Here is a 22323-nt window from a genome sequence, read left to right on the forward strand (position 1 = left end):
TAAACTATACCATCCAGTTTCTTCAAGAACTTATATATTATAAAAAAACTAATAATTCTGAAATTTCTTCGAGTTATATATAAAATGACTTTCATTTGTATACGATCACTAATCACCTTTCATTTCAGCCTCAATAAAATTATTGACGATGTATGAATGCCTTAAGATTACGAAGAATGAGAGAAAATAAATCAGTTCTTATTTTCAGCATCTCAAAATGGCCAAACATAATTAACCAACTTCATATATAAAATCATAGTTAATGATATACCTACAGGAAAAAAAAATTCTATCGAAAATTAAAAGAAATACGTGCGTGTGTATACATACATATTTACAACATGTATACATACGCACATGAGGATTTCTCATGCTGCAACGTAAGAAATATAACTCCCTCAATAATAATAATAATAATAATAATAATAATAATAATAATAATAATAACAACAACAACAAAGCACTGAATCATTAGAGGCAGTCTGAAAATACAAAGCTACTGATGCATCAATTATTCTATAGCTATGTTAAAATTGTGTTAAGCTCTAAACGAGTACCTTATAGGGCCCTCGTCGTTGGCAACGGAACTATGCAACCTACAAAACTAGAATATGAAAGAAGCACAACCTTCGTTCGGGCCTGCAAAATTCGTCGGTGTTGGTGATTGGTATAAAGATACTTCTAGATTTTAAATACCAACACATTGAGAGAGAGAGAGAGAGAGAGAGAGAGAGAGAGAGAGAGAGAGAGAGAGAGAGAGAGAGAGAGAGAGAGAGAGAGAGAGAGAGATGATTCTTGAATTCTGAATACCAGAACATTGAGAGAGAGAGAGAGAGAGAGAGAGAGAGAGAGAGAGAGAGAGAGAGAGAGAGAGAGAGAGAGAGAGAGAGTGTTTGAGTTCTGGCATGCATTTGATATCCAGGGAAGTAAATGAATTAAATGCTCCAGCACTGTTGTATCTGGAAAAGAGAGAGAGAGAGAGAGAGAGAGAGAGAGAGAGAGAGAGAGAGAGAGAGAGAGAGAGAGAGAGAGAGAGAGAGAGAGAGAGAGAGAGTTGAGTTCTGATGTGTTTGATATACAATCAAGCAGAAAATTAAAAAGTTCCAGCAGTGTTGTATCTGAGTGCAATTTTGAACAGAACTGACTTGAGTTTTGAACCTCAAGAAGCTGACAGCCATCACCAACTCGAGAGTTAAACAGGCCTCTCCTAAATAAGGCTTATAAAGAAACAACTTTCTTTCCGTGTAGCATGATAAGCCTAGACTCATTTAACACTAATATATCATCACTTTTAATAACTTTTAACAAGACAGAAACACAGTCACTTAAATCAGAATAAACACAATACATACAATTTAGAGCAAATAAACTTTATGACTGATCAGTACTGCTTTCAACCACATGACTCAAAAGGCAATTTTATTTAATAATTAACTCATATTTCCCACTGTCAAGTTGTCATATACTACACGACTTACGATGTGGGAAATATGACATAAAAATTGTTTCCACCTTCTTGACTTGGAACAGTGAAAAACTAATCCTGTTTGAATTAGTTTTTTTTAAATCAAATTTCAACCAGGCCTGAACGATTTAAAAATATTTTTATCAAATTTGCTACACTTTCAGCCTTCAAAAGATCAAAACACAAAGAAAAAGTATAAAGTATACTCTATCATATTTAAAAAGTTTCCATTTCTTTAAAAAAATTGAAAAAATTGAAAAACTGAAGCTACAAGGACAGTCAATTACTCAATTACATGTCTACTATCTGAGGAGGAGATGTACAAACCAATTGAAGTAATTTCAGAACATCACTTACGAAGGAGTAGGTAAAATGTCTTGATAATCAAACAGTTACCATTTAGCTGCCGGGTGTGGAAAAAGAACTTGGGTCTTGAAGCAATGGGGGAATCACTTGGGATCATTTTTAGTTTTCATGATTCTCTTACTGAGGTAACCTTTGTCGATTAAACTTACAAGTTCTTTGGGAAAAATGAACCTGTGTTCCTTGGGAAATCTTCCACATGAATATTTTCTGTAATCTAAGTTTTTGAAGTTTGGAACAACAGCCAATGCACGGATATAAAACAAAAAGAAAGACACATTTTAACCAAATATAGACCATAACCTTCAAATGAACCTACAGAAATAAAAAGGCACATATCAAAAATGGAATATTTATAAACAGCAAAATTTTACCTCTTTCCTCGTACAGTCATCCACAAAAGAACACATAACTCTCTGCCCTCTTGGTTTCAGAAACCGTGTGAAAGAAACACTGTCAACATGAAGAAGAAATGTCTCCGTTTTTTTGAGGAGGGTGAATCCTGTACATGATAATGTTGTGGTGTGCTACAGAGATAAAATATATATACAGTATAGAGAGAGCTGCTGATGTATTTTCCTTTATATGCAGAACTTAGAATTAATGGTAAAACAAAGATACACCGACACAGAAATAAACAAAACGCTCAGGACTCAAAAAATACCAGGAATAACAGTTGGAGAGTAGAACGCTAGTTTCACACGTAAAATATTCAAACAATGTGGACATTCAGGAAATCAGAAGTATGGTGGCTTCCGTTCTGGTAACGCCAAGTTTATGTTAAGTCTAAAAAGAAGAAGAGGAAAGCCAATGGCAAAGACACATGAGAGAGAGAGAGAGAGAGAGAGAGAGAGGTGGGGGGGGGAAGAGATATGGAAAAATATAATAAAATAACAAATGAAAACCGTTTCCATAAAACCTGGGTATAAGACTCTGAAGTGTTGCTTCATTTTTCTCTCGAATGAAGCAATATGTCAGTACAAAATCTCAATCAAGGAAGAACTGTAGATGCAAAGAATCTGTGTTTTGTTAAGATACAGTATAATAAAGCCATGGAATAAAGTCTTAGGGGTTATAACTGAGAAACTTCTAATTCCTAAAAAGAAATCTACCGACGTGCTCAATGAAACAGTCAAAGAAGCTTGTTTACACTGAAACGGCCTGATGATGAAGATGATATAAGTTGTAGGAACGACTCTGAATTACTCAATATAATCCATAAGCATTGGAATGGGTTACATGACACGGAGAAGTTATGTTTCATAACCACAATAATAGTTATAATAATCATTCTACAATACGCCATGCAACTGTCTTTCCTTGTTACACTGACAGACAACACTGTTGATTATTTTTTTTCCAAAAAACCTAAAAAAAAAACCTTTGATAGAGCCTATAGTTATACAGACGTTTATTCATAAAGTTCTCTGTAACTTCATTTAGTCTGTATATGACAATAATTTTTATAACAGTTGTTAAATTTCACCTCACTGTAATGTAGAATTTTGAGTACTGTTATGATTAGAATGTTATTTAAATTGTAATGCTGACTAAGAAGGAAACTGCATAACTGTTAATTATAACACGCACTAATATATGTTTGGGGAAATTATATGATAAATATATAAATATATATATATATATATATATATATATATATATATATATATATATATATATATATATATATATATATATATATATATATATATATAATATAATATATATATATATATATATATATATATATATATATATATATACATATACTGTATATACATACATACATATACATATATATATATTGTGTGTGTGAAGTAATGTTTATATATATACATATATATATATATAATGTGTGAATTAATGTTTATATATATATATATATATATATATATATATATATATATATATATATATATATATATATATATATATATATATATATATATATATATATAAAATATATTGTAATCACTGTATCACTGTGAACTGACTTCTGCAAACAAAATGAATGAGTACGTTCCCTACCTCATAATTCACACCACAAATCAGAACTGTAACATCATATCCAAATATACCAAATAACATTTGAAAATGTTTTACACACTACGCTAAACAAATACTGAGATAAATATATATATATATAAATATATATATTGAAAATCTACAAAAAGCTTATGGAAGTTTAAGTGTTATTCATATGGGAAAATAACAAGTATAAGTAAGAATGTACTGACATTCGTAGAAACTACAAACTTTCTATCTAATTTTCACAAATGTCGTGATGGCTATAAAAATGTACTGTACAGTTATATACAGAACTAATGAGTACAATTATAAACTGCTGTCACTACGAGTGCAACACTAGCATTTAAGATTTGATGACAAAAAATAGGATATAAAGTTCTCCAATATTTAAATAATAATTCCTAATTTGATGTACTCATGAATATCCGGAAGTTTCATACAAGTACTATTCATGAATCAATTTGCTTATGACTGCAAACAGGCTTTTAATACGTGTCCGAGTTGTAGTAATAAAAATAGATATTATGCTGTTTTCCAAAACTTATTCTGTATATCACGTATGACTTATGACAAAGCATTCATGTACTTACGAACTCATTACATAGCATTCATGTACTTACAAACTCATTACATTAAAGTACATTTAAAAGTATAAAAATCTAAAGGTTCTTTTAAAGTGCCTCGTGAACTTTCAAAAACTTCTACTAATCTTTAGATCTGACCTATTTCAGGAATGAAATTGGCATACTACTACAGCAAAATGTTTTCTGAAAGGATCAGGTCTTTAGATCCTAATACTGAAGCTGAAACAATTTTGATTTTAATCAGATTTTAAGGTTTTTTTTTTAAGTTGCTCTACAAGCAAAATACTCAAGGCTAAACGTATTTGCTGCTGGAATTATTGAAAAGGTTTCAATTCCAGTGGTATAGGAAAGCTTCATTTCATCGAGTATTCAATAACTTTTCTGAAGATTTGACTTTTTTTTTAAATCCACCAACTTGCAATTATTGCCAGAATTTCATCAAGATACTCAAGGTTTTCGATTCTGGATTAAAACTTAAACAGCTCAAACATATTTAAGTTAAGAAGATACTCGACATTAAAGAGGGGTAATTTTCATTAATTTCAATAATTTTGAATGTTTCGTAAATGCCCTGGTATTTTTTACAGTCTTTTTAGCATATTTGTAAAATTCACTACAGCCTGTAGGCCAGACTTCCCTAAGTGTCTTGACATCAACAGCAAAACCATGAATAGTCTTGAAAGTATTGCACGGTTGTCATGCTAATATATAAAACCTCAATGCAAGCTTTGGTGACAATACTTTGATATTCATGAGTCATTGCACAACTCATAAGGTATGATAAATAACTTCTAAAACTGGCATTAACTACTGACAATCAATCATACCTTCATAATAATATTTTGTTAATCGTGTAACTATAGGTCATCTAAAATACTAAATAAAAAAATGTCTCAAGTAACTACTCTGTTCTGCAAATATTTTTTTTTATATACTGAGGTTGAAGTCATATCTATTTACATGGAGGCCTCTTTTCTAAGCAAAAAGGCAAACTAAGCAAGTAATGAACAAATAAAAAGTCTTGATTAATACACAAAAAATAAATAAAATTGGTCATGAATCTATTCTTGAACACTGAAGCTCTCATAACTGTCTCATCACTGAAGTGTTAAGGCAGAATTTTGATTCCTGAAATGTGGCATTTTTTTTTTTTTTTACAATTTTTGGGATGGGGAAGCCTTACATTTTTTTCAAATCTAAATGACATAACATTTAAGAGTACAGTACAGTAAAACAAGTTCTTTTCAATCTGGTAGATGAACCAATAACAAAGTAGGAATGAGAGTTATACTCTGAGATATATCATGATTATTTTTTTAAATTTTTTTTTGTTTGTGCATCTTTTATTAAGTCTTGCAAATTCATGCCTTCGTCCAGCTGAAAAGGGATTTCATGACAATCTTTTCTGGCTCTTTCCTAACTGACCAGGTTGACCTGGAAGTGGTCCTGGAGTTAGAAAGAAACAAAATATAAAAATAAACTTGACGCCTCGAAAGAAGCGCCTTTACGAACTAATAGAAATATATAAATATTCACTTTCTAAGTTTATATATAAAAGTGCTGGAGGTAAGGTACGATAAACTGTGTCAACAAAAAAGGTTTTATTTTTTCTCATAGCTAAAATGATCTATGCCTCGTGGTGGTGGTGGAAGTGGTGGCGGTGGTGATGGTTGGTGAAACATTTCAATGGTCAAAGCGTGTGTGCGAGTGTGTAGAGTTATTATAATAAAGTAAACATCCAGGGCAAAAGGGACACCTCAGAATCACTTCACAGCTGTGGGTGGCACTGAAAAAGGCTTAGCTGGGGATATATGTATCTATAAATATAGCCGCAGCAATGACCCAGTGATGCACTATAGCCGATCACTGATAAGCCTTTTTATGTTTTTATATTGACGTGAGGAAGGCATTTTGGTTTTCAGGGTCACATGACAACTCATTCTTGAAAAAATGTTATTACAGAGGCAATCTATTATTATAGATTTAGGAGGCAGGAACCAAATTCGAAAACAAAAAATCGAATAAGTTTCTCTAAGAACATCTAAGAATGTTAAGAATCAGCCACCAGCCAAACAAAGTTACTGGGTTGGAGAGGATAAGCGTATGACATCGACTGGTGGAGAGAAGCAGGCATTCCTCTCTCCTCCAGCATGCAAAAAACATTTCAAGATTCGCAAGCAGAGCAAAAAGCAGAGCGAAGCAAGATTCTTCTCTACACAAATTGTCCGTGAAGGGAAGGAGAGGAGAGGCTTGATGTGAAGCTAGCAAGAAGCGAGCGAGAACGAGCAAGAAGCTGGCATGCGAGCAGGCAAGCAAGCAAGCATGCATACAGAATTCCGATCGGGGGGTTGGGAAAGAAAAAATTTGGAGGAAAGTCCACACATGCACCTGGCCATGCTTACACTTACCTGTGCGCTAGTGACTGATCTACTAGCTACTGAGCGGGGATCTAGCGAGAGAGAAGGGGGGAGGTGGAAATTAGTTAGTATGCATAGACGACCAGTAAACAAAACAAAAAAAAAATTTAAAAAAAGGTTCTTGACAACACCATTCCGATCCAGGCCCAGAGAAGCAACCTTGTGTTTGTGTGTATGTGTCTATGTGTGTAAGTGTGAGTGTCGAAGTGTGTCAGAAGTGACCGTCTTGAAATGAAAGGATAGATAAGGGGAACTTTTTTTTTTAATTCTCTAAATCTTTTTTAGGAGAGGAATGGAAAAACCAGGAAGCCTCAGGTGAAAGAGAAGGTGGTACCTGCACCGTTTAGTTGGGTGAGAGTGGATAGAAACTGAATTGCAAAAACAACATAAAGCAGGAAAATAAAAGTCAAACAGGTTATTCCAAAGAACCCCATATTCTTATATGAGTATCCATATATATATATATATATATATATATATATATATATATATATATATATATATATATATATATATATATATATATATGTTATAATAAATAAATGTTTCAAACCAAAGCAAGCAACAAAAACCGTTAAACCAAATTCCCAGAAATGTGCAAAATAAAATACAAAAACAGACCTAACTTTAAACATTTCCTTTACGAGTAAATAACAAAATAACAAAGAGAACAACAAATGTAAGTGATTTGGTAAAAAAAAATGTGAACTTGATATTGCACCAAAATCTACTGTCTCTCTTTTTTTACTTTTGAAAAACACTCAGGGCCTTTGTGTGTGACTACACAAAATGAAAAATAATAAAATAACATGAGAATAATTGCGATCACTACGATTTGAATATTTTGTAATACACGTGAGAAATTTCAGGTACAAAATGTGAGCAATACAGCTGAAATACCAGTCAGTTACTGTTACTGCAAAGTGCTTTGAATGACTAATTTACTGTTGTGAGCAACACTAAATACTTTTAGACCTAAACATCAAAACTGTTAAGTTTTACAAACTTTTTTCACTTCGTCAGCTCCATTTTCCAAGAGCAAATGTATACCTGACCTCTGACTTCTGATTTAGTTTTGTGATGTAAGCTCTGATGATGGATATTTAAACAGAAATAATGTTAATATCATCAGAAAATGTTCATTGAACAGTCATTATTTAAAATTCAACAATGTCATCAAAAGCATTTTCTTTGGAAAAAAAAAAAAAACTTATGCTTGAAGAAAATAAAATTCACAATCAATATTTTGTCTACTTGTTTTAGCAAATCCCAGCTGGACTTCTGGTAATGTTCAATTCTCAAGGTATTTCACTTTTACATCTTCAAAACTACAATATAATATATATATATATATATATATATATATATATATATATATATATATATATATATATATAAATATATATATATATATATATATATATATATATATATATATATATATATATATATATATATATATATATATATATATATATATATATATATATATATATATATATATATATATATATATATATATATATATATATATATATATATATATATATATATATATTTTACTCTAAGACCTGAATTAAACCTGAATTAAAAAGACATCTGATTGCACAGAGAAATTCCACAATGTTTATTTAACTTCGTTTAGATGAGGTAGTAAACAATTAGGTACAATAAGTACAAAAATAAATAATAGAAAATACCCATAATTTTATGAATCACACTAGGGTCCTTTCGTCAAGTAAATATACAGGAATAGAGACATGTACCCCTCATGTACCCTCACCACAAAAGCGAATCATATATTATTAGAAAGGTATGTAGAGTGACCTTTACATTACGAGGTCACAGAAGTGGTGCCAAATGAAAGGCAGAGTCAAACTACTCTCTGTAATATGACACAAACCCAAATATCCAGGGATATCTCTACAGCCAGGTATACATTTCCATGACCTGTCTTGAGGTTACTTTAGGTTGCATCTTCAGCATGACAGGATTCCCAAAGATCCTCCTTAAGAAAACTAAACAAAGGAAGGACATAACCCATAAACCTGACAGAAGACTAAAAGACTCAGTGAAATATATATATGTACAATTTCACAACAAAAAATAGAAGAGAAAAGGCCCAAATGCCAAGAAAGTTAAAGTGACTGAATATCTTCACAAAAAAGTAATTTTCCCCACACAAATTTTATTACCAGACCAAGTACATGAAATATAGCTCATAAGATCAAATGTACTGAAGATTCTGGCCTTAACATCTTTTGAAGTTTTAACTTCATCAGGCCAAAAAACCTTACACAAAACTGAGGAACAGGGCTCAGAGCAGTATTTGAAATACCAATTGTTTTGGTTGGAGGTTCCAGCTGGGTCTCTGACCCGCTTCCACCTCATCTGCATATTATATGCCAGATGCCACAGATCCCTTGCATATATGATTTTTGAGTTTTTTTTACTCAAATGTTAAGACTGAAGGTTTGTTCTGCGTATGAACAAACCAAACGTTTTGGTTGGAATACCTTTCTTCACAAAGTACACAGAATATATATCTGCTCTTACTCCAAAATCAGCACTACATTATGAGCATTTATCGCTAAGCATAAACTTAGTTATACTCTAGACAAGACTGGCCTAATCAATTTGTACTTTACTAACAGACTCTGATTTAATTCTCACTTTCCTACATTTATCTACTGGGCACAGAAATAAACAAGTAAAAAATGCACTGAAGTTTCTTTGGTACAATCGAGTTTTCGTACAGCGTATAATCAAGGGGACTGAAAATATATCTATTTTCCGGTCATCTCGGTATAATGCTGTCTGAACCACGGCCCATGAAACTTTAACTATGGGCCAGTGGTGGCCTATCCTATAATGTTGCCAGAAGCATGATTATGGCTAACTTTAACCTTAAATAAAATAAAAATTGCTGAGGCTAGAGGGATGCAATTTGGTATGTTTCATGATTGGAGGGTGGATGATCAACATACCAATTTGCAGCCCTCTAGCCTCAGTAGTTTTAAAGATTTGAGGGCCGACAGAAAAAGTGCAGACAGAAAAAAGTGTGGATGGACAGAACAAGCCGGCACAATAGTTTTCTTTTACAGAAAACTAAAACTGATGATCTAGAGATTTGAAGTTCACCAGTGTCCATAAGATCGAACAGCACACGTGCGGACAGTGCCAAAGGCCCCTCTCCACCCACTTTATACTTGGAGGAGCAAGACAAATGGCTGCTGAAGACTAAGAGGTAGACCTATGCAGGCCCAAAACCCCACATCCTTAGTTCAATTGGACATTGTGAAATTTGTCGTCCTAGACGTGGCTTGAACTCTGAGCCAACATATGGAAGGTGGCGTGTGGTAGCAATGAGATACCGTAGCAATTACAAAGGTTCTCTATATGACTGTTTACGAAATCAAGGTGTGTGTATAGTCTTTTACTATTTGACAGGCCACTTTGCAAAAATCTGTTCTTCTCCAACAATATTAACTTTAAATTGATGGACCACTTATTGAAAATCTGTCTTTACACCAACAATATTAAAATTAAATGACATACACCACAAACATAACTTTGATAGGGACCTACCAGCATACAAGAGCCCACAGCAGCGTTTATACTATCTACATGTTGTAACAATCCTAAAACACCAACGATGATCCACACCAGACATAGACCACCTAAACACAGGCACATGTCAAAGCAAAAAACAAACAAAATCTAAATAAAAATCTGTAACATTCCTCTTACTTAACTTATTACTGGCAAGAGTCCTCAAACCTAAAACTAACTACAAAGAAATACACTAATGAAAAATGTTAATCTTCTCCATCGCATGCACGGCATATAAAAAACAGTACTGCCTCCAGATAAAATGAGCACTTTTGGCTTGAGCTAGCCAGTTATTCCGGAAACTACTTGGACCCAAAAACGCCTGAGGACACAAACAGACCAAAAAATGAGGTACCATAGGCCCTTCAAAGGTCTAACAAAGAGCACTTAGGGGTATCTCTGTTTGCCCTAGAGATGAGACAGGATGCTGTTTTACATTAGTGTTTTGTTCGAATGTTCTTCTGCTTGTCTGCTGTGGTAGTGTAAATGTATTTCCAAGGTTTTAATCTACTATATGTCTGACTTCATCAATCTGCATTGCCACCCTTAAGATATACTTGACACTAACATGACTACAATTTCACTTCAATTCGTATCATTCTTGTGTGAAAATTTAAATGTGAAACTTCAAAAGAAATTCCGAAGTTCTGCAAAATCAAATTATAAGCACACAGAGTGAAATGTGTCTGCATCTAATTGGATACCTTCCTCGCTGGCATTCCTGTGATAATACAAAGTTCTCAACCTTCTTAAGTTGACTCGAACAAGGCACGATACCCTTTTGTAGAAAAATCTGCATCTCCTTCTCTATAACAATTGTATCCCCAAATGGTAATAACTGCTGGACTAATTTTGTTTCAATGATGGCCTTTCAGCCAAAACCTACTGTTGTAGGATTTGCTTGTTTTGTGCTTGTCTTTCTTTGTTGTACCTTTTATATCAGGCTTCTTAATACCTAAAATATATCATATGTCTAGACAACAAGACAGGTCTTTTTAATCCTCTTTTAATCCCAACTCCCCTTCTGTAACAGGTGGGCAGGGTAACCTACCACCAGCTAACTTACATGTCTTGGAAACATGGTGAGTTAATCTATCTGCTAAAAGTCAGTTATGACAGGACTAGAAGAGAAGAAAGGAATGGGGAAATGGAAAGAAGGCCCTAAAGCAAATAAGCTGGAGCAAACACATTAATTCAAATATGAAAACCAGAATGATGTAGCTGTTCTCTGCTGTCCCTAAGCCACAATAAGGAGCTCAGAATCTCGATAGAATAAAGGTTTGAATCTGGAGAAGATGCCTGATGCAACCGCACCACAACACCACCTTCCCAATTAAGAAAATCCAGTGATAATCATGCAGCTAGGTTTCTCTAGCTATGATGGACCAATTATCCAAGAACTTCAAGGACTAATTTCCCTGGGTGACACGTGCATGACACCAGGAATGAAAACTTGAGAGACCATGGAGAGGTCAAAGTACTAGGAGCAAAGCTAGGAACCAAATGAAAGGGACTTAATGGAAGATGATTGAATAGGTAATTCGAGGTGGACATCCTCCAAGCTGAAAGGGGACAAAGCCTCCTTTTGACGGACAGAAGTTCAGAGGACAATTTCTCTCTCCTGTAGGACCTATTGAATGAAATGGTTACGAAGAATCATTTCTGTGATAGAGGCCCAGCAAACTGTGACCTTCCAACTACAAAGATTTAGCAGTAGAGCCATGAAGAGACTTGATACTAGTCCTATGGCTTACTTCTCGAGTAAGGAATTGATTTGGTGATACAAGGTGTGGTATTTATTCTAACCCAGGTGGTAGTTGTCAAAGACAACTTGAAACTAATAGTGGCAGTGGGGCAGATCTTTCAAGATAGGGAGCATATAGCCTGTAAGAGTTGGCTTGCAATGCATAGGTCATGTAGTCCCATAAAGAAACAAATATACTCTAATCACAAACCTTTATAAAATGTCTAAAATTTTATTGATACATTAAAATTATCAGATTAACCCTGTAATCATTATCATTATTATGATTAACATCAGGATAAACTTTCCGATATAATTTATAACATTAAGCCCACAAAGACCTATTAATTTATCTATATTAACTTCTCAATTTCCTTATTCATGGTGTTATAGTTTAAGGTGGCCTCACTTTAGCCTGACATGTGTAGGTTCAAATTCTGCCTAGAGAGGTGTGCTTCTTGATGTATTCCTTGTTCAGATACAATGTTTACAAAAGTGTCTGTAAGTGTGAGGAAATCGAGGAGTTATGAGGTCTTAATTGGCTTAATATTTAAAAGTATTCATATAAAATGAATGTGAGTGATATAATTATTATTATTATTATTATTATTATTATTATTATTATGACAGTATTATTTTTTTATACATAACTTTAATCTCAGTTTCACCTTCCTATTGGTTATGCATACCTTTACTATTTGCTGAGTAATTAAACATCGAACCAGAAATATTCTAGAATATTACCCATACTGGATATTATATATACAAAACATAAATTTGGTTCACTGAACGTTAAGTGGCCAACACAGCTGAAACTAAAACTCTCTAATCAATATTTCTGGGATATAAGTGTGACTCGTTCTGATAAACAAAAAGTTCTTTTTGCAATGACGAGGAAAAATATGTTATCATACAATTATTATATTGTAGTTTGCTGTAGCGTAAACCGTCATACAATGTTCACTAAACATTGGGTAAATAACAGGGTGAAATGACCCCATATCAAAAAAAAATCTTCCTGAGTTGTTAAAAAATAAATATTTTTTAAAGTTTTTAGAGTAAATTGAAAGAAAAAGAACAGTAAATAACCAAAGCACAAGTTGTCACTGTAAAAAGCAAATATCAACCAGTATAAAATGTCTATCAAGATTTGTGTCCTACCAAAGATGGTCAGAGAGTGTTGAAGGAATGTTTAAGAAATGTAATTTCCTTCCAAAATCAAGAGAAGCTGTAGGTCATTAAATATTCTGGGAATTAAAATGGGGGGGTTGGGGGGATACAGCAATAGAGAAGTTGCGGTCAAAACTGACATATGTGATGAACAAACACCAAGAAAAAATAAAAAGAAAATCAAAACATCAAAAAACACTTAAAAAAAATAATTGACGAAGCTCACGTCACCACCCTCTTGCAAGAAACCTTTATATATCATGACTTGAACAATTTAGGAAGAAAACCATGAGAGACATCTTTACAACACTCATAGCCTAGGACAAAAGATTTTTAAAAGAAAAAAGTACAGGAGGAAAAAAAAAAATGAAAATGTTCAACTATCGTAGCAAAATCTCTATCTGGTACAAAAAAAATAATAAGAAACAAGCTCGACAGACCATTCTTATGTTTTTTTAATGACAACGTGCGTGTTTAGAAAAACTTATAATAAAACGTAACCTCAGAACACATTTCTAGCACAATCATCATTCAAATTGTCAGTCCAATGAAATGGAGAAGGGGCTGAAACTCTCTAAATTTAAATGCCATAAAGATACCGACTAACTTATCTCCTTATATGATTATATATAAAGATTCATTCAATAAATTCGGGCAGAATTCTAAATACAGTATTGCATAAACTATACCTAATCAACAATAGTTCTTTAAAAGTATGATAATTTCTCCTACAGTAATCTATTTTGATCTGTAGGGTCAACTACAGAAAAAACGCAGGCTATCAGGAAAGGGAATGTTTAAAATAATGATAGATAAAATTAAAATTACAGCTAAAAAAAGTTATCATAGAAAACATAAACTATTGTATAAAAATTTTAATGCAGGAAAACTGTATGGATATTCATCTTTGTCAATCTTACTTCCTAAACATCAAGGAAAACAGTATACCTCATTTTGGTACGCCGTTGACGTCATTAAAATCATTCTGAAATAAAGGGCTTTCGATTTTCCAAAGTATTCATCTGAAAATATGCTATAAAAGTTTTAAAACTGCATTTACGAATTCTCAATGCTATAATCAATATTAATACTAAACTATATCATGAAACTCACATAAACAAAGGTATACATATCAAACATATTCAAGACAAGGGTAACTTTGTATCCCAGAAAATATATCAAATGTATTTTCAGCACACAGCATCACTTTAAAACGTCTAAAAAAATGTGAAGACTGATTTAATTCATAATTGGTCATATCTCAAATATATCCTAACTTCTGTAACAACCATAACTGCATTATATATTCTCTTTATTGACAGAAGTTATAAAAATTAACAAAAAAGATTCCTATAACTCTCTCAGGAGTATCCAATACCTTATACAAAAAGGTGAGCATTACAATTCATCACATCAACTTCAAATCAGTATCTAACTTGTCCCAGTTCTATATTATGATTGATTGATTGATTATCAATAATATACTTGAAATTATGTAAAAATGGCATGAGAGTATGAATATTGAATCACAAAGTGTCACCTTAATGATTTCAAAATAATTCAATGCCTTGATACCGTATCCACAATCTGGTGTTTAAATCTATTTGAACAATTCCTACAGAATTATTTATCATTTATATATTGAAATGCCTTAATTTTATATTGTTTCCTATGACAATGATCAATTGTAATAGCGAACAGGATAATATGACTGTGTTTATAAGCAAGATTACTACATGTATTACAAATTCATAATATAGTAATGACAGCCAAAACTGAAAGCAATTTAGCATAGCTACAACAAGGTCATGATAAACATACTTACAGAGTAGTGCTACAGTCTAACAATTGTAGCAACACTAATTACAGCATTACAGAGCTCAACTCTGCTTAAATCTATAGGCTACCAAAGGACAGCAGCTAATGTCTAACGTATTATAATAAAATTACATCAACAGTAAAGGACACATCAGGGAATCCTAAAGTTTGAAGAGATGAGACAACACAGGCTGTGGCTGTGTACGGTAGAGTTTCTTGTCCAACAATGGAAGTATGAAATACAAATACAGTGCAGGGAAACTGTGACTTGACTGAATTCTTAATTGGAATTCTTATTTTCTGGGTATCAGGACTACATACACGTATAGGAAATGAGCATATCTATCAAAAATTGAAAAGATAATTTTTTTTTACATGAATGTCCATTTTAGAAATCACACAATACTATTGGGTAAAACTTTGTCACTGCTTCACAAAATTACACTGAGTCTCTTCTTCCAGAATTATATTCATAAGATGCCTTAGCACAAGTACAACTTGCTTCAACAAAAGCATGTAAAACTGAATAACAAGAGTGTCACTAATTTTCAATCAGGTAAACAAGATGCTATTACACTGATGGTGTACACTCAACATAAAGAACTGACTCTTATAAAATCGAGGAAAATTTTACAACAATCTACAACAAAATAGACCTGTACAGTACAGTAGTCGACTCCAAGTACTAAGCTACTGAGGAAAATAACTTTGCAAATAATTCTATAATTGAAATAACCAAAACTACTGAAATATTTTCGATATACAAATATTGCAACACAAATTCTGCTGCTACAAAGTATATCAGAAAACCAAACTACAGCTAGTTACTCAATTTGAGCTTGTTCTCAACTTCCAAACTACAGCACATCATTACCTAAACTGTTCCATATTAATGCTACTTGATCAAAAAGCTCATAGATAGCCAAAGATTTCATAGCAAAGTTTCTATGTTAGCTGCTAAGTTTACCATAAAACATTTGTTTTACAAAACTCCACCTCTGTTTTTGAGTTTTCATTATCATCTCCAGCGTGTGCATCAGATGATTTTGTGGTACCATCCTTAACAATCGTTGCAGCTCTAGTGAACGATGCCTTAGTGGCACTCATGAAATTGCTAAAAAATCCCTTTGGTGGTTCTGAAATAAAAATGCTTTGTCACATGGTTTCTGTTCTGACGTACCATTTTTGCTCTTCTTGAAAACTGCACTAAAGACATAGCCTATGCAAAGTACATTCCTTGTGAAATTCGTCACACTTTAAAGGCAAGAAAAGTCTTGCTGAACTAACATCTGACAAGCTTTTAAATATGTTAAATTTTGAGGTTGTAAAATATTAGTTACACACATGATGTACAGACATCTTTCCTCTTTATGAACAAGATATTTTGTTTGTGTATACACTACAGAAATATTAATACCCAGTTCTGAAAACATCAAATGCTTGTAAACTCTGAGAACCTGATTACAGCACAGTGTATAGATTTTAGAAAATTATTCATGATAAATTAATACATATTCAAAGAAAAGTATAATTTCACTGTGAAATTATACTTAATTCCTACAAACCTAAAACCAACCTCAGAGACACTCTTTAGAATGAAATGTGTACAACTCAATATGGAACATGTAGAAACTACAGAAATCTGTGTGTTGAAACAAAAGCTTACTTTGGATGAAAGAATTTTTGCATTCAATGGGAAGTTACCTATCAAAGTGTGTAAAATCCAAAGAAACAAGACAAATATGGAACCAACCTATACATTTTTTCCCAAAACTCACACTGGTCATGTGACTGACTTAACAATTTCTTGGGAGGAAAAAAACAAGAGTTGTTATATAGTTTCTAACTTCTGGAATATATTCATTAGAAAATTTCCTGGGGACCATGTTCCGGGTTACCTTGGCCGAAAGAATTATGGTGATTAATTTGAAAAAACTCAATAATAATGCTGACTGAAGAACTGACGATTTTCGATTTTCCGGATTTTCGAGGGCGACTTCTAAACCGGGGACCGCCTTTTGTTCCTTGGGATAAATACAAACTGTGGATATAAATACAAACTTGGATAGATACATACTCTCATTCTGAACTTTCAAGGATAAAAGATATGGAATATATCCATCAAAAAATGGCTGGAAATGTGAGGTTTGAGTTGCAGGAAAGGCCATGCAACAACACCCTTTCAGTATATGTGAGGGTTAGACCTCTTAAACCAAATGGTAAAATAATATACTTTCACAAAGTCATTGTAAAATGGCACAATACATTAATCTATTTGCTACATGTTGCATCTCTTCTGTACAGCAAGTAAAGAAATGTTGCCGAGATATTATCACCCCTACAGCTTCATGAAGACGTGCATCTTGGAAGTCAGTCTCACTAACTGACCATCTGGGGATAGCTAATACTCCATGCAAGACATGGACAGACTTAGGATACCTCTGTTACATCAACTGATGTTGTTTCAAATGCTGACACACCCCCCACCCAAGGATAATTCTACTCTAGTCACATCAATTTATAGCACTCTGGTGCCTGACTCCTGTTTTAGGTCCATATAAAAAATTTGATTCCATCTGACAGCTTGATAAGTTTTAGCTTATGTTCTGACAGCTAAGACTAGATACTCATGGTGGGCCTTAGAGATAAAGAATGATTTACAATGTTTTCTGTTTATACTGTAACTGACACAAGGGTAATCTTGTAGAATTGTATAAATCTTAAATGACACGAACATACAAAGATAATTCACACAATCACAAGATACAATTTGAACAGGTTACAAAGGTATATACAGTCAAGTCCTATACAGTGTAAGTTAAAAATAAGTTTGCATTTAGCATAATGTATGCTAAATAACTTACTGATACGAACAAGGAAATTTCAGTATTAAGCAACCACCCAAATTGATAAGTCTTCTAAAATCTTCACAGACAAACTGACCACATAACTAAATGTCAAATACTGTATATCCCATAACTAGAAAGAGAACAGTTGAAATTTGGGAAGAACAAGCAATATAATGGTTTGATAGAATTTCCAAGTTATATTTCCTGCATACACATTAAATACCTGATAAGTGGTACAGGTATTATGAAAAAGTGGAAACATGAAAAGCTAAGTGTTCAATGTTCTCATTTAGGGAGTAACACTTCTGCAGTATACATAAAAAATATATGACACAAAATGGCTTTACCTACAAGGCAGCTTGCACATGAAGCTGAAATACCATAAAAAAATAAACAAACAAAAATCAGTACAGTACATAATGCCTGAAATATGGCAATTCAAAAATAAAAAATATGGCCAAATATAGAAATGTAAACTTCTTTTCAGATTGTTCTAGCATCAACTTACAATACGGCTAATGCTGCTAGGATAGACAAAATGGAATAAGATGCTAATGGCTTACAAATGGCTTAAAAATACCTCTGCAGAGGCTGAAATACTTGCCACAGTAGCTAGAGATAAACATAAAAGTTGTCTAAATGATAATTCATCGAGATCTGAAACCTTCAAGTATTTTAATTTTTATACATTTCTGAGACATGATAAATATAAACTTTCCTCACTGTCATTTTGACCTCATGAGAGAATTTTATAAACTCCTTATGTACTACTCCCATCTCTATGTCTTTAATACCCTGGTAAAACAATCAACCATTTTCTCCTCATGTTTTCTTCTTATCAAACTTGAATGTCTTAATTACATTTACAGATTTTCAGATTTTCTTTAACCAGATAATGAGCAAATATATGAGGAGCCTCACTCTCTCTCTCTCAAATTTTGGAGAACAACTGCCTATAGCTCACTGCTTGATAACCCTAATTAAAAGATACCTGACAATTAAAAATATAAACCAACAGTGAGGTCTGAACATCCAGTTTAAAGTCATTTATTGAATTAACTTGAATTTTGCCATTAAATGCAATCCAAGGTTAATTTTGTAAACCATAAAGACTTTTTCTATTAATTACAATGAATATAAGCACACAACCAAATGGCTAGTGTCTGGAACTACTGCTGACAATAATGGTTTTCAAATAAATCGGCACCAAATTGGTCAAGGAGTTTGCAGGATTTCTACTGAAGGGAGCCACAGAACTGTAAAAATTCATTAACTACTAATGAAAGTGTTATAAGCAAAACTTGACTAAACTTCTCTATTAAATACAAAGTAGCAGCATATTGTATCCATCCTAGCCACCAACTTAATAATTAGCCTATTTCTGACCGAATATATTTAATAGAAATCTAACCTTTTTGTGTCTCTTGTGGTTCTTTGTTATCAGGTGCCTGCTGACTTTGTGTGCTACTGTCATTTGGAAGTTCTTTGGACTGTGACTTGGGAGGTTCTTTATTAAGTGACTTCCTTTCAATCTCTACGTGACTCTCATCTTTTACACTTTCTGCCTTATCATTTTCCCCAAGTTCAGGCTCAGTGTTTTTTGCCTTGCCTCCACCACTTTCAATTGGTTCTTTTCCTTCTTTAGCATTTGCAATAACATTGGATTTAGTTTCCGAAAGACTGAGATTTTCAGTCTTATCTTCAGTCTGGGGTGAAGGCTGTGGCACCACTCCAACAGCCTGAGCAGCTTGCTTTGACAGATCAGCTGCTTGAGACACTGTACTGGATAAGAAACTGCCAAAAAAACTCTTCTGAGAACCTTCACTGACGTTAGCATCCTTTTTGTTGGCATTTTTATTGTGGTTACTATCCATTTCTGCCTCTGCAGGCCCCTTCTGTTCTGCAGAGGAATCACCACCAGCCTGTGCTGCTGTTGGTGCCAACACGCCAACTGCCTGGGCTACCTTGCTAGACATGAAACTCCCGAAAAAACCTTTCTGTGTGCTTTCACTATCTTCAGCAACTTTTTTGCTTTCGCTCTTGTTTTTCTCATTATCTTCCACTGCTTGAGGCACTTTAGGGTCAGCCTTCACATCACCAGCCTGCGTTGGTGGCTGTGCTGCCCCAACCACCTGAGCTACTTTATTTGAAATGAAATTCCCAAAGAAACCCATCACAGTTTCTGAAAGAAGTCAAATACACCTATGTGACTGTACCTCTTCAGTCTTTTACACAATATGAGATTACGAAAAAAGAAAATCATCTGAAATTATCAAGTAAGCGCCTAACCTATATATTATCATATAAAAGCTTTAAATGGATATTTACAGTTATAAACAAATATTATTTTGAAACACCTATACAGTACACTGTATGATACATCACCTTCAAAGTTATATTAAAGGCAACCTTATCTGGACTGCTGCTGGAGGTGTTGTAGAATTTCATTTATTCTGAAGTGCTAAGATTTAAAAATCAGCATTTCTCTCTTCTTACTTGCAGCTAGTTTTTAAAAATCAACATCCTTCTGACCTGAAGCTAGGGTTTAGAATCAACATTCCTTTACTCTGACTTGAAGCTAGGATTTAAAATCAACATTTCATATGTTGTACTGTACTGTGAAATGCCCATTTCTTCTACAATGACTATTCACTAATGAACAGTATTCAGAAAAAAGCTTGGTCTAACCTAATACCAATTCACAGTACATTGTTTTTTTTCCTGAAGAGGCTAATAATAATTTGAGGTGGAATGGTAGCTGTTATGCTGCATCAATATACTGTCTTTAAAAACAACATATAAAACTTGAAATATTCATGCAATTTTCAGGTCATGTCATTCCTTAAGGAAAAATAAAAATGTTTCAAGACTACAAAAGCAACTAAGGTTACATTTTCCCTAAAAGACCACAATCACTACTCTTTTCTCTTTAATACTCTCTGTATGTTATAAAACCAAAAGGATACTGTCAACATGTTATAAAACCAAAAGAATACAGTCACTGTCAGCATGTTATAAAACCAAAAGGATACTGTCTGCACGTCATAAAACCAAGAGAATACAGTCAGCATGTTATAAAACCAAAAGGATACTGTCAGCATGTTATAAAACCTAAAGGACACTGTCAGCATGTTATAAAACCAAAAGGATACTGTCAGCATGTTATAAAACCAAAAGGATACTGTCAGCATGTTATAAAACCTAAAGGACACTGTCAGCATGTTATAAAACCAAAAGGACACAGTCAGTATATTATAAAACCAAATGGATACTGTCAGCATGTTATAAAAACAAAAGGATACTGTCAGCATGTCATAAAGCTAAATGGATACTGTCAACATGTTATAAAAGCCAGAGGATATTTTCAGTATATTATAAAACCAAAAGAATACTGTCTACCTGTTATAAAACCAAAAGGATATTGTCCATCTGTTACAGAACCAAAAAGAATACTGTCAGCAGAAACATAGAAGAAAATAATAAAATACAAAAAACACAAAAAATTACTCAAAGCCTGGCAATACTACAAAAAAGCTGTCTTTCTAAATTTAGGAAAAAAATTCCTAACCTGGTTTTGCATTTTTATCATCTTTAGTGTTACCAAAATTCTCTGTCTCTGAGGAGGCAGAGACAACGGGGGATTTTGTAGCAGCAGAAGTAGAGGTTATAGAGGAAGTGGTATTAGTGGTGTCAGTGGCTGTTGGGACATTAGAAGTCACTGTTGTTGCTGTGGTCGAACCTGCTGTGGTGGTAGCAGCAGTGCTATATGACATGCCACTGAAAATATTGTTGAAGAAACCCATCATTGATTCTGGAAAAGTTCAAAAATACAAAAGACCAAAAATGAAAACGAAAATGAAAAAGGATGGAATAAGATTAAAAAGTACACAAAAAGTTCTTTTTTAAAAAAATGAAAAAAAAAAAAAAAAAAAAAAAAAAAAACTGAGAAAGAATGAAATAAGGCCAAAAAGGGCACAAAAAAGTTCTTGTTAAAAACGGAATATGACTAAAAGCACACACACACACAAATTTCTCATTGAAAAATGAGGGTGATTTGCAGATCAGTTTAAAAGTAACAAGAACCCCTTGAAGAACAAAAATAAAAATGAATAATAATGAAATAAGACTGAAAAAACACCAAAAAGTTCTTGTTTCAAAAATGAGAGTAAGATTCAGGAAAGTCCAAAAGTAACAAGAGCCTATTGAAGAAAAAAATTAGTGTCCTGTCTGCTCTACATTGTGGCGTATTGCATTTGCCAAGTATTCCAAGGAC

The 22323-nt window shown here is 33.2% G+C and overlaps 1 protein-coding gene across 1 annotated transcript in view; it reads right to left on the bottom strand.

Moving 5' to 3' along the window:
* Positions 1–22323, bottom strand: part of LOC136853579 (uncharacterized) — a 359829-nt gene that overhangs the window by 23427 nt on the left and 314079 nt on the right. The window contains 2 exon segments of the mRNA XM_067129318.1: positions 16198–16337; positions 21619–21861. Of these exon segments, the coding sequence (XP_066985419.1) occupies positions 16198–16337; positions 21619–21861 (383 nt within the window).

Source organism: Macrobrachium rosenbergii, chromosome 27, assembly GCF_040412425.1.
Source record: "Macrobrachium rosenbergii isolate ZJJX-2024 chromosome 27, ASM4041242v1, whole genome shotgun sequence".
In the NCBI taxonomy this organism is placed as follows: domain Eukaryota; kingdom Metazoa; phylum Arthropoda; class Malacostraca; order Decapoda; family Palaemonidae; genus Macrobrachium; species Macrobrachium rosenbergii.